Genomic DNA, 14,645 nt, shown 5'->3' on the forward strand with positions numbered 1-14,645 from the left:
CCCCCTTTCAAGAACACATACATGGAACGCTGCCATCGGAGAGTAGCAGCAATCATCAAGGATCTGCATCACCCAGCTCTGTTCTCGCAGCTGCCTTCAGGAAAGAAGTCTAGGTGCAACAAGACTCATTGTTACCCCTCCACCATCAGACTCCTCAACAACAAACTCAATCAGGAATTCTTTTAAGGACCCTTACTTTTGCACTTTATGTCTTTGTTTACATGTGTACGTTGTGTAATTTCTTTTGCACTAGTAATTAGAGGTAATTGCGCCTCGTCCTCAGGAAAAGGAATCTCAGGGTTGTATGTGATGTCGTGTGTACTCTGACAATGAATCTGAAATTGTAAGGCCTGCTGTATCTGGAGATAACCAAATGCATTTGCTCAGAGGTTCAGCCAATTTATGAACAAGCTTTCAGATCTAGTAAAATTGACATTTTCCAATCTTTCAGTGCCAATTTTGATCATGTGAGAAATGTTTTTCACTGAAATCTGTTCTGCATCTTACTGATACAATTTGATAGCAGGTCAAATTTAAAAAAAAACAAAAGCAGAAAGAAGAACCTTGCAAAAACTATTTTCACAGCAGATCCGACTTGAAAAGGACACGTCTGCCCGCTTGATCCTCAGCCTTTCTTCACCGGGTTCCACGTCCCGCCTTCAGGCTCCACGCCAATAGGTTGGTTCTCAAACGTTCCGAAGAGGCACGAAGGTCATTGGTCGGTCGGCGTTCATTGACAGGAGGATCCCAGTGGGAGAGTCTTGCCGGGTTGGCGACGGCGCCATCTTTGATGGGGGGAGAACGTGAGGTGGGGGGAGGAGCGGCTGCGGCGCCATATTTGATAGGGGAATGGGGATGGAATGGCTGCGGCGCTATCCTTGATGGGGGAAACGGGGCCGGCGCCATCTTTGATGGGGGAACGGGAGGGTCGGAGCGGCTGCGGCGCCATATTTGATGGGGTAACGGGGCCGGAGCGGTGGCGATGGCTTGGGCGCTGAAGATGCCTCCGATGCCGGACGAAGTGATTGAGTCGGGCCTGGCGCACGACTTCGACGCCAGCCTCTCGGGCATTGGGCAGGAGCTGGGGGCAGGAGCCTACAGCATGAGGTAGGGGTGGGGAGGGTTGGTGGAAGCGGAGCCTGGGAGGGGATGTATGGTAGCGGGTGGAGAAACTTCACTGGCCCCTCACAAGGCAGGTTGCCCCAGTGGGACAGGAGAAGGAGGGTAGGAAGAGGGGCCTGTGGTTGACAAAACACACAAGGCCGTTTGTAAAGAGCAATAAGGAAGCTTAGATTTAGGAAGCAGGAGTTTTTTTTCATCAGTATTCAGTCAGGAAACAGGCACAGAGTGGAGAGAAGGAAGGAAAACAAGCAGTGAGGTCATGGAACCTGTAGATTAAAGAGGAGGAGGGAAAAGGTTCCATTATGGTCACATACTACTACATTTAGAATGTAACATGCAGGAAATTCTTTAACTTTTGTCCACCGTAAGGCAGAAAGAGTCGCCACTTCGTCCAGCGCCCCTCACTGAAACCCAAAGCATCTGGTCTTCCTGGGCGGTCTCCCCTCCAAGAACTGACCAGTCTGAGCTTCCGAGATCAGACAAACCCAAGCTTGTTCAGGCTATTAGGTGTCGTATTGCTTGCTGTCTTAAATCGCCAGGGTGTGACAAGATATTCCCTCGGACCTTGAGGGAGGCTAGTGTAGAAATTTCACCGGCTCTGGCAGAAATGCCAGAGGATTAGAGGATAGCTCATGTTGTTCTTTTAAAAAAAAAGGCTCCAAAAGTAACCATGGGAATTGAGGCCAGTGAACCTGGTCAGTTGTAGGCAAATAATTGGAAAGTGTTCTAAGAGATCAGATATACAATTACTTGGATACCCAAAAACTGATTAGAGCTAGTCAACATGGCTTTGTGCATGGTAGGTCATGTTGAACCAATCTTAGAGTGCATTGAAGAGGTTACCAGGAACGTTTTAAATTTTATTTCTTGATCAAAATAAATTGTACAATCAGAGTCAAAATACAAATAGATACATAATATAATCCCCCACCCTCTGACCCTAACCCCCAACCCTTCCCAACTCCCCTCTAAACTACCCCAAAAGAAAAGAATAGAAGATAGGAGAGGAGATCAACTCACATAACAATCATCAACTGGTGCAACCCCAACACCGGTGGGGAACAAAAACAATTACAAATTCAAACCCATACATCTCATAAACGGGCTCCAAACTTTAATAAAAAAGGAGTAATTATTCCGTAAATTATACATTGTAGCGGCAGCTTCACTGCTAACTGAAGGATCGCACAACCAGACAGGTTGAGTTCAGTGACCAAAAACTGATTTATTGCAGGCAGCCTGGCTGGTCTTATAATCCCAGCCCAGACTTGGCAGAGAACCGAGCTGGGGGACCCTGACGTAACCAGGGCGTCACGTGAGTCCCCAAGCGTGGGATTCTGAGCCTGGTGCTGAGGTCGTGAGGAAACCCCCGACTGCGCCATTTTGGCCGGCTGCCCCACCGCGTACATGACAAGCGGGACTGGTTCGTCTGCCTAATGGCGTACCGCCACACAGCCCTTCCCCCCCCCCAAGAACCGGCGCCATTGTCCTTTTTTGCCAGGCAGCCCCGCTTCTTGGGTTGGGCCACAACTATGGTTCGGTGGGCTTGAGGTGAGCTGGCTTTAACCTGTCCACCGTAAACAGTTCTCTCTTACCACCAATGTCCATTGTGAAAGTGGATCCCGATCGCTGGACGACTTTGTACGGCCCTTTGTATGGTCTTTGTAGAGGTGCTGTGGACGGGCCCCACCTGATAAAAACGTACTCTGCGGAGTACAGCTCGCTGGGGACGTAAGAGGCCTGTGTGCTGTGTCTGGGCGGCGGTGGGGGTGTGAAGGAGTCCAACTGGGCCCGGAGGCAGTGAAGTAGCCCGAGCAGTGACTGCTGGGGGTTGTGAGGTGCGTTGATGAACTCACCAGGTAGGGCTAGCGGTGCATCGTAGATCAGTTTGGGTGAGCTCTTCTTTGGGTGTCGAGCGGATGCCCAGGAGCACCGAAGACAGTTCGTCCACCCGGTCAGGGCGGTGAGGCGGGCCATAAGTGCCGACTTAAGATGGCGGTGCAATAGCTCGACTAGCTCATTGGCCTGTGGGTGATAGGCCTTGGTGTGATGTAGCTCAATCCCCAGCCTGTTGGTGAGCTGTGCCCAGAGTGCAGAGGTGAACTGAGCGCCTCGATCACTGGTGAGGTGGTTTGGGACGTCGAACCGGGCAACCCAACTGTTCAAAAGCGCTCGGGAGCAGGAGTCCGTGGAGGCATCTGGCATCAGGATTGCCTCGGGCCAACGAGTGGAGCAGTCTACCACTGTGAAAAGGTAACGGTTTCCTCGGGAAACGGGTATGGCTCCGATGATGTCCGCATGTATGTGGCTGAACCGTTCCCGGACATGTTCGAAATCTTGTATGGGCGCTCTGGTGTGCCTGTGTACCTTGGAAACCTGGCATGGGTGCAGGTTCTGGCCCAGTCCGCAATCTGCTTCCGAAGCCTGTGCCAGACGAAACGTTCTGCCACCATATGGACCGTGGACCTGATGGAAGGGTGGGAAAGGTCATGGATATGGTGCAAGACTTGCCTGTGCCACTGCTGGGGAACCACTGGTCACGGGGTGTCCATGGAGACCGCACAGGACGGTGCCCTCACCGTGAGGAGTCGGGAGGTCCTGGAACCGCAGGCCCGTGATGGCAGTCCTGAAGGCCCGTGTCTTTTTGTCAGACTTCTGGTTCCTGGCGAGCTAGTCGAAGTCGAAGCTGGGTGTCAACGCGCAAATGGCTGGTCGAGCGAGTGCGTCGGCGACCACGTTGTCTTTCCCCGCCTTGTGCCAAATGTCGGTGGTGAACTCTGACACGGAGGAGAGGTGACGCTGTTGGCAGGCCGACCAGGGATCTCTTGCCATAGCGAAGCGCCTGAGTGAGGGGTTTGTGTTCGGTAAAAATGGTGAAAGGCCTCCCCTCCAAGAAATAGCGGAAATGAAGCACCGCCAGGTACATGCCTTGCAACTCACGATCGAAAGCGCTATACTTGCGCTCTGGCGGGTGAAGAAGTCTGCTAAAGAATGCCAGTGGTTTCCACTGTCTGTTCACCTGCTGCTCCAGGATGGTGTTGACAGCTGTGGCAGAGGCATCGACAGAGAGTGCCATATGCAGGTCGGTGCGTGGGTGGATGAGCAGGGTAGCCTTCGCGAGGGCATCTTTCGTGGCTTTGAATTCCTCTGGAGTCCAGGCAAGTGTCTACAATGAGGGTGAAGAGCGGCTGCATGATGCGCACAGCGCCTGGAATGAAGCGGTTATAGAAATTGACCATACCCCCTTGAGGTTGTCCGGGCGTGGGAACTCCCTGATTGCAGCGATCTTTGTATCGGCAGGTGTGGCTCCTTCGGCCATAATGGTATGGCCCAGGAACTGCATGGACTCTTTCCCGAACAGGTGCTTGGCCAGATTGATCGTTAGGCCGAAGTCAGCCAGTCGGGAGAAGAGGGTGCGCAGGTGAGACTTGTGTTGTGCCCGGTCTCTGCTGGCAACAAGGATGTTGTCCAGGTAAATGAATACGAAATTCAAATCCCTGCCCTCTGTATCCATAAGGCGCTGGAAGGTCTGGGTGGCGTTCTTGAGCTCAAACAGCATGTGTAGGATCTTGAAGAAGCCGAAGGGGGTGATGATGGCTGTTTTGGGTATGTCCTTGGGGTGCATCGGGATTTGGTGATACCCGCACACCAGATTGACCTTGGAGAATACCCTCGCGCCATGCAGGTTGGCCGTAAAGTCCTGGATGTGAGGGATCGAGTAACGGTCAGGTACTGTCGCGTCGTTAAGCCGTCGATAATCTCCGCAGGGGCACCAGCCGCCGGAGGCTTTCGGGACCAGGTGGAGTGGTGAGTCCCAAGGACTGTCGGAGGGTCGAATGATCCCCAGCTCCTGCAGATGCGAGAACTCTTCCTTTGCTATCTGAAGCTTATCTGGCGGGAGCTGGTGTGCCTTGGCGTGGACCGGCAGGCCTTGGATGGGGATGTAATGAAACACCCCATGGCGTGGTGAGGCGGCGGAGAACTGCGGGTTGAGGAGGGATGGGAACTCATCTAGGATACGCTGACCTTGGGCGTGCTGATCGTGGCCATCTGCGGCTGCTCTGTGCGGGAGGCATTGAGGCGAACGGATTGGAAGATACGGGCATCTACCAGTTGCCTACCTCGAATGTCGAACAGGAGTCCGTGGGCGAGGAGGAAGTCAACACCCAGGATGGCGGTTGGAAGGAATGAAACAGTGAACCTCCACGAGAACTTCCACTGGCTGATCTGGAAGTGGTCGGTCTTGTCTCCATACATTTGGATCTATGTCAAATTGGCTGCACCGAAGGGAGGTCCTCGAGGCCAGTTCCGGGACTCGATGGCCGTGGCCAGGATGACGCTGATCTGGGCCCCGGTGTCGACGAAGAAGCGTCGGCTGCTGACTGAATCCCGTAGGTAGAGAAGGCTGTGTTCTTGGCCAGCCGCCGCAGCCATTAACAGCAACCGGCCTGCTTGTTTCCCTGAAACGAGCAGGGCTGATGACATTTTCGAGCCTTGGTGGAAGAAGCAGAGGCCTGAAGTGGGTGACTTGCTTCTGGCTATGCTCTTTGAGGCCCCTACAGGGGCCGGGTGTTCCACTGCAGCGCTAGAGAAAGGCTTGGCTGGTCATGCCCGTGACTCATAACCTGCTGGACTGCTGAGCCCTCCGGGAATCGTTCGAGCCATAGCTCCTGAGCCTTTTGAGTGACCTTCCTAGGGTCGATGAAGCTCTCCTGGGGCAGTAACGGCCAGATGTCTTCAGGCAGATGGTTGAGGAAGATGCACTCGCAGAGTGGGCAGTTGGTGTGATCGCCCATGAGCGCGAGCATCTCGTCCATCAACTCGATTGTTCTGTCCCCTAAGGCGTTGAAGTGCAGCATCTGAGCAGCATGCTGGCACCTGGAGAGGCCGAGGGAGCCGATGAGCACCCGCTTAATGGTCCCGTACTTATCTTCCGTGGGTGGGTGCTGAACGAGGTGCAGCACTCATTTGGGGGTGGCCTAGTCTAGGGCGGCGACCACATGGTAAAACTTGGTCGAATCCGATGAAATCTGGCAGAGGTAAAAATGAGCCTCTGTGTGGCAGGAAGCTTGATGGCTGATGGTTGTTCATGTTGGGTTCAAAGACATTTGAACCTGTTGGGATCACCAAATGTAGTGGCGGCTACACTGCTAACTTAAGGATTGCACAACCAGATGGGTTGAGTTCAGTGAGGAAAAACTGATTTATTGCAGGCTGCCTGACTGGTCTTATACTCCCAGCCCAGACCTGGCTGAGAACCGCGCTGGGGGCCCCCGATGTCACCGGGGTGTCATGTGGGTCCCCAAGCGCGGGCTTCCGAGCCCAGTGCCGAGGTCGGGAGGAAACCCGACGGTGCCATTTTGGCCGGCTGACCCGCCACGTGCGTGACAAGCGGGGCCGGTTTGCCTGCCTAATGGTGTGCCGCCACAACGTTATCTTTTCCAACGGAGTACAGGACCTCATTTCCATATGCCACTGTTGAATACTTAAATCAGTCTAATTTTTCCAAGTAACTGCCAAATATTTTCTTACCACAGCTCATGCCAATCTCAAAACAGCAATTTGAAACTTATCTAATTTTAATTCCAAACTCAATTTTTTAATATAACCCAATAAAAATACCATAGGGTCAATGCAAAAATTTAAATCAACCTAAAAATTCCTTAATTCTATTCCAAAAAGGTTTAACTGTCTCACATAACCAAGTGGAGTGCAAAAAAGAACCAACTTGCTTATGACACCTAAAACATAAATCAGAAAAAAATAAACATATTTCCTTAACTTATCAGGAGTTAAATATAACTGATGTATAAAATTATAATGAACCAATCTATATCTTACATTCACTAATTTAGTCATACTATCCTCACATATGGTCATCCAATCATCCTGAGAAATAGATATAGACAAATATTTTTCCCATCTGAGCCTAGCTTTATAAATATCTGGCTTACATCTCAGATATAAATCCCTTCTTACCCCCTTCAGTAAATAAACTTTCAAATTTAGACCGCCTAGGCAACTGTGACGTACACCCAAAATTATCGAAGAGTAAAGCTCTAACCTGATAATAAGTAAACAGAGTATTTGATGAAATTCTGTATTTCTCCTTCATTCTTTGAAACAAAATAAAATACCCAGCTTCATAACGATCCTCAACCAACTTAATATCTTTCTGTTCACATTTTCAAAACCTGATTATTTAATGAAAAAGAAAAAAAGTTTATTCTGATACAAAGGAGTTTTAGCCAAAATTTTACCTTCAGTACCTATAATTTCATTCTTCTTGCTCCATAATTCCATTAAATGTTTCAAACTGGTAAATTATAACACTGAAAAAGATGAGAATTCCATTTATAAAGAAAATAATACATTCTCTTCTCATTAATCTAGGACAATTCAATCTTAGCCCAAACCAAGGGTTTATCCACTTCAAACATTCTATTAATAAATTCCATTTGCGCCGATTTATAATAATTTTGAAAATGAGGAAGTTGCAATCCTCCTGAAGCATATTTCCAAGTCAATTTCTACAGTGACCCCCTTGCCATTTTCCCTCTCCATAAAAAAGTCCTCACCAAAGCATTCAAATCTTTAAAGAATTTTAGGGGAATTCTGCAAGGAATAGACTGAATAAGGAATTGTGTACGGAGAAAGATATTCATTTTCACACAGTTTACTTGTCCTATCAACGTTATTAGTTACCAGGAAAGTTGACGAAGGGAAGGCTGTAGATGTTGTCTGGATGGATTTTTTAGTTAGGCCTTTGGCACAAGGAAGATCCCACATGGAAGATCGGCAGATGCGAGTTATCCATGGTGAAGTAATGAACTGGATTCGACAGTGGCTGGACTGGAGAAGCCAAAGAGTGGTGGAGGATGATGGCTTCTCAGACTGGAGGCCTGTGACTAGTGATATGCCTCACTATGATCGGTGCTGGGACCATTGTTGATTGTCATCTTTATCAATGAATACAGACACATAATTCCCTCAAAGTTGTATCACATGTGGATAGGGTTGTAAAGAGCTTTTGGCATATTGGCCTTCATTAATCAAAGTATTGAGTATGGGAATTTGGATGCTCTGATAAAGTTGTAAAAGACATTGGTGAGGTCAAGTTTGGAGTATTGTGTGCAATTTTGACCACCTAAATGCAGGAAATATATCAATAAGATAGAAAGAGTGCAGAAAAGATTTACAGATGTTGCCCAGAGTTCAAAAACTGAGTTACAGGGAAAGGTTTATCCCCTACAGTGGTTCTCAACCTTTATCGTTCCACTCACGTATCACTTTAAGTAATTCCTGTGCCATTGGTGCTTTGTGATTAGTAAGGGAAGGTGAAAACCAAACAGGGGGTTAGAGTGCGGATCGGTGTTTTGGAGGGTGATGGGGGAGGTCGGAGGGGGAGGGGTTGGGGAGGTCGGAGTGGGAGGGGGTGGGAGAGATCAGGGAAGAGGGGCTAGGGAGGATAGCTAGAGAGAAAGGGGGGAAGAGATGAGGTCTGAGGATTGGGGGGTAGGGGAGAAGAGGAGGTGTAGGGAGGGGTGGGGGTGGAATGGTGAGGAGTAATGAGGGGGGTGTGAGTAGGATCCAGTGGCTAGATCAGGACTTTGGTGATAGCCTGTGTCAGGAGCCACGTGATGCGAGTCAGCATGGGAGGCTCCAACATCATCTTCTGCAGAGCGAGCGCTAGGGTCGGCAGTTGAGACATCTGTCAAGTATCTTGGTTTTCTGGTGACACTAAATTGGGATCGAATTTAAGAGCAGGGAGATTATAGTACAATTGTACAAGGTACTGATGAGACTGCATCTGGAGTATGTGTGCAGTTCTGGTCTCCTTTCTTTTTTTAAATTTTTTAAATTTTCACACTATAAACCACATTGATCAAGATACATACATTTTCCTTTTCAAATATATACAGTGTCGTTTTCTCCCCCCCCCTCCTCTTCCCATCCCACCCTCCCTACCTCCCCTCCCATTCATTTAAAGTTCAGAATCTAAGATACATTAAACCCGTCAAACAATGTTGTCACTCAATAAAAATAAACAAGAAATTCCACTGAGTCAGTTCTTTTCATTCTCTTCTCCTTCTGTCATTTTAGGTGGTAGATGTCTCTGGTAGGTTTTCTCTATTATGTTTCATGTATGGCTCCCATATTTGTTCAAATATTGTAATATTATTTCTTAAATTATATGTTATTTTTTCTAATGGAATACATTTATTCATTTCTATATACCATTGTTGTATTCTCAAGTTATCTTCTAATTTCCAGGCTGACATAATACATTTTTTTGCTACAGCTAGGGCTATCCTAACAAATCTTTTTTGTGCACCATCCAAATCAAGTCCAAATTCTTTGTTTTTTATGTTACTTAGGAGGAAGATCTCTGGGTTTTTTGATATATTGCTTTTTGTGATTTTATTTAATATCTGGTTTAGATCTTCCCAAAATTTTTTCACTTTCTCACATGTCCAGATTGCATGAATTGTTCCCATTTCCTTTTTACAGCGAAAACATCTGTCAGATACTGTTGGGTCCCATTTATTTAACTTTTGAGGTGTAATATATAGCCTATGTATCCAGTTATATTGTATCATACGTAACCTTGTATTTATTGTATTTCTCATAGTTCCTGAGCATAACTTCTCCCATGTTTCCTTCTTTATCTTTATGTTTAGATCTTGTTCCCATTTTTGTTTAGTTTTACCATTTGTTTCCTCGTTCTCCTTTTCTTGTAGTTTAATATACATGTTTGTTATAATTTTTTTGATTATCATTGTGACTGCAATCACATATTCAAAATTACTTCTCTCTGGTAACCTCAGACTGCTTCCCAATTTGTCCTTCAAGTAGGATTTCAGTTGGTAGTATGCCAACACTGTATCGTGAGTTATATTATATTTATCCTTCATTTGTTCAAAGGATAATAATTTATTTCCTGAAAAGCAATTTTCTATTCTTTTGATCCCTTTTTTCTCCCATTCTCTAAAGGAAAGGTTATCTATTGTAAAAGGGATTAACTGATTTTGCGTCAATATTAGTTTTGGTAGTTGGTAATTTGTTTTATTCCTTTCTACATGAATCTTCTTCCAAATATTGAGCAGATGATGTAATACTGGAGAATTCCTACGTTGTACCAATTTTTCATCCCATTTATATTATATATGTTCGGGTATCTTCTCCCCTATTTTATCTAGTTATAATCTAGTCCAATCTGGCTTTTCCCTTGTTTGATAAAAATCTGATAGGTATCTTAATTGTGCGGCTCTATAATAATTTTTAAAGTTTGGCAGTTGTAAGCCTCCTTGTTTATACCATTCTGTTAATTTATCTAGTGCTATCCTCGGTTTCCCCCCTTTCCATAAAAATTTCTTTATTATTTTCTTTAACTCCTTGAAGAATTTCTCCGTTAAGTGTATTGGCAATGCCTGAAATAGGCATGGGAAAATGTTCATTTTAATACAGTTTATCCTTCCTATTAGTGTTATGGTAAGTCTTTCCAATGCTCTAAGTCGTCCTGTAATTTTTTTCATTAGTGGATAATAATTGAGTTTATATAGATGGCCGAGATTTTTATTTATTTGTATACCTAGGTATCGTATTGCTTGCATTTGCCATCTGAATGGTGATTCTTTCTTAAATTTTGAGAAATCCGCATTATTCATTGGCATTGCTTCACTTTTATTTGCTTTAATCTTGTATCCCGACACTTCTCCATATTCCTTCAATTTCTTATGTAATTCTTGTATTGATATTTCTGGTTCTGTTAAGTATACTATAACGTCATCTGCAAATAAACTGGTTTTATATTCCTTGTCTTTTATTTTTATCCCTTTTATTTTATTTTCTGTTCTTATCAGTTCTGCCATTGGTTCTGTGGCTAACGCGAACAATAAGGGCGATAGTGGGCATCCCTGCCTTGTTGATCTGCTTAAGTTAAATTGTTTTGATATATATCCATTTACTGTCACTTTCGCCAATGGCCCCTTATATAATGCTTTAATCCAATTAATATATTTCTCTGGTAAACTGAATTTTTGTAGTACTTTGAATAAATAATTCCATTCTACTCTGTCAAAGGCCTTCTCTGCGTCTAAAGCAACCGCTACTGTTGGAGCTTTATTTCCTTCTACTGCATGAATTAAGTTAATAAATTTACAAATATTGTCTGTTGTTCGTCTTTTTTTAATAAATCCAGTTTGGTCTAGATTTACTATTTTTGGTACATAGTCGGCTAATCTGTTTGCTAATAGTTTAGCTATTACCTTATAATCTGTGTTAAGTAAAGATATTGGTCTATATGACGCTGGTGCAAGTGGATCTTTCCCTGTCTTTGGTATTACTGCAATTATTGCTGTTTTGCATGAATCTGGTAAGCTTTGTGTTTTATCAATCTGGTTGATTACTTCCAGGAGGGGAGGAATTAAAAAATCTTTAAATGTTTTATAGAATTCTATTGGGAATCCATCCTCTCCTGGTGTTTTATTATTCAGTAGTTTTTTTATTATCTCTTGTATTTCTACTATTTCAAATGGTTCTGTTAATTTATTTTGTTCCTCTATTTGTAATTTCGGTAGTTCAATTTTAGTTAAAAATTCATCTATTTTGTCTTCTTTCCCTTCGTTTTCAGTTTGGTATAATTGTTCGTAGAATTCTCTGAAGTTTTCATTAATCTCCGTTGGATTATATGTGATTTGTTTGTCTTTTTTCCTTGATGCCAATACCATTCTCTTAGTTTGTTCTTTCTTAAGCTGCCATGCTAGAATTTTATGCGTTTTTTCTCCTAGTTCATAATATTTCTGTTTTGTCTTCATTATGTTCTTCTCCACCTTATATGTTTGTAGTGTTTCATATTTTATTTTTTTATCTGCCAATTCTCTTCTTTTAGTTGTGTCTTCCTTCATTGCTAATTCTTTTTCTATATTTGCTATTTCCCTTTCCAACTGCTCTGTTTCCTGATTTTAGTCCTTCTTCATCTTAGTTACATAACTTATTATTTGCCCTCTGATGAACGCTTTCATTGCGTCCCATAGTATAAACTTATCTTTCACTGATTCTGTATTTATTTCAAAGTACATTTTAATTTGTCTTTCAATGAATTCTCTAAAGTCCTGCTTTTTAAGTAGCATGGAGTTTAATCTCCATCTATACATTCTTGGAGGGATGTCCTCTAACTCTATTGTCAATATCAGGGGTGAATGGTCCGATAATATTCTAGCTTTATATTCTGTTTTTCTAACTCTGTCTTGCATGCGAGCTGATAACAGGAATAGGTCTATTCTTGAGTATGTTTTATGTCTACCCGAATAATATGAATATTCCTTTTCCTTTGGGTGTTGTTTCCTCCATATATCCAAAAGTTGCATTTCTTGCATCGATTTAATTATAAATTTGGTTACTTTGTTCTTTCTGTTAATTTTTTTCCCAGTTTTATCCATGTTTGAATCCAAATTAAGGTTGAAATCCCCTCCTATTAGTATGTTCCCTTGCGTGTCTGCTATCTTCAAAAAAAATCTTGTATAAATTTTTGATCTTCTTCGTTAGGTGAATATACATTGAGTAAATTCCAAAACTCCGAATATATCTGACATTTTATCATTACATATCTCCCTGCTGGATCTATTATTTCCTCTTCTATTTTAATTGGTACATTTTTACTGATTAATATAGCTACTCCTCTCGCTTTTGAATTATATGACGCTGCTGTTACATGTCCTATCCAATCTTTCTTTAATTTCTTGTGCTCCATTTCAGTTAAGTGTGTTTCTTGCACGAATACTATATCAATTTTTTCTTTTTTCAGTAAATTTAGCAGTTTCTTCCTTTTGATTTGGTTATGTATTCTGTTAATATTTAAAGTCAGAAAGTTCAACATAGCCATTTCATACCTTGTTTATCTTTCCTTTCCGTTTCCTCATCATCACCTTTCCTTCTTATCCATTTCTGCTTTTTTTTTTGGACACTTTATAAGACAACATTTCTAAAACATCAAACATTTCCCTTATTCTCCTATCTAAAATTTCTTTAACCCCACTATCCCCTCCCCTTCCTGAGTTGCCCTTTATCCCTTGTCGGGCAACCACATCTCCCCTCTCCATTTGGATTTGCGAATTCACTCGCAAGCGTCAACTGATTTCGCAGTGACCGTAACTCCTCCCCACCCAGCCCCCCCCAGAAAAGATTTTAATTTTCATATACAACAAAGGTCACTCTCTTAATTCCCTCCTTACTTCCTCTCTTCCCTTTCTTTCCCTTATTAATTCTTATCTATACTCTATATCTTTCTTTGGCTTGGCTTCGCGGACGAAGATTTATGGAGGGGGTAAAAAGTCCACGTCAGCTGCAGGCTCGTTTGTGGCTGACAAGTCCGATGCGGGACAGGCAGACACGGTTGCAGCGGTTGCAGGGGAAAATTGGTTGGTTGGGGTTGGGTGTTGGGTTTTTCCTCCTTTGCCTTTTGTCAGTGAGGTGGGCTCTGCGGTCTTCTTCAAAGGAGGTTGCTGCCCGCCAAACTGTGAGGCGCCAAGATGCACGGTTTGAGGCGTTATCAGCCCACTGGCGGTGGTCAATGTGGCAGGCACCAAGAGATTTCTTTAGGCAGTCCTTGTACCTTTTCTTTGGTGCACCTCTGTCACGGTGGCCAGTGGAGAGCTCGCCATATAACACGATCTTGGGAAGGCGATGGTCCTCCATTCTGGAGACGTGACCCATCCAGCGCAGCTGGATCTTCAGCAGCGTGGACTCGATGCTGTCGACCTCTGCCATCTCGAGTACTTCGACGATAGGGATGAAAGCGCTCCAATGGATGTTGAGGATGGAGCGGAGACAACGCTGGTGGAAGCGTTCTGGGAGCCGTAGGTGGTGCCGGTAGAGGACCCATGATTCGGAGCCGAACAGGAGTGTGGGTATGACAACGGCTCTGTTTTCGCTTATCTTTGTGCGGTATTTCAGTTGGTTGTTTTTCCAGACTCTTTTGTATAGTCTTCCAAAGGCGCTATTTGCCTTGGCGAGTCTGTTGTCTATCTCATTGTCGATCCTTGCATCTGATGATATTTCATATATAGATATATATATAGATACTGCTCTCCCTGTGCCCCCCTCCTGTAAAGATAAATGTCGGGTCAGATACAGCAATGAGCTCTCTGAACCCTTCTCCATTAACAATGGCGTGAAGCAAGGCTGTGTTCTCGCACCAACCCTCTTTTCAATCTTCTTCAGCATGATGCTGAACCAAGCCATGAAAGACCCCAACAATGAAGACGCTGTTTACATCCGGTACCGCACGGATGGCAGTCTCTTCAATCTGAGGCGCCTGCAAGCTCACACCAAGACACAAGAGAAACTTGTCCGTGAACTACTCTTTGCAGATGATGCCGCTTTAGTTGCCCATTCAGAGCCAGCTCTTCAGCGCTTGACGTCCTGCTTTGCGGAAACTGCCAAAATGTTTGGCCTGGAAGTCAGCCTGAAGAAAACTGAGGTCCTCCATCAGCCAGCTCCCCACCATGACTACCAGCCCCCCC

The 14,645-nt window shown here is 44.7% G+C and overlaps 1 protein-coding gene across 2 annotated transcripts in view; it reads left to right on the plus strand.

The window, feature by feature from the left end:
• Positions 1 to 929: 929 nt before the first annotated feature.
• tfcp2 (transcription factor CP2) overlaps positions 930 to 14,645 on the plus strand; it is a 118,651-nt gene continuing 104,935 nt past the window's right edge. Inside the window, exon 1 of one of the 2 annotated variants that reach the window (XM_069906541.1) lies at positions 930 to 1,107. In XM_069906541.1, coding sequence (XP_069762642.1) covers positions 983 to 1,107 — 125 coding nt within the window. In that variant the 5' untranslated portion in view covers positions 930 to 982. The remainder of the gene's footprint in view (positions 1,108 to 14,645) is intronic. The other variant, XM_069906542.1, reaches the window with a different exon arrangement.

This window comes from Narcine bancroftii, chromosome 12, assembly GCF_036971445.1.
Source record: "Narcine bancroftii isolate sNarBan1 chromosome 12, sNarBan1.hap1, whole genome shotgun sequence".
NCBI classification, from domain to species: Eukaryota; Metazoa; Chordata; class Chondrichthyes; order Torpediniformes; family Narcinidae; genus Narcine; species Narcine bancroftii.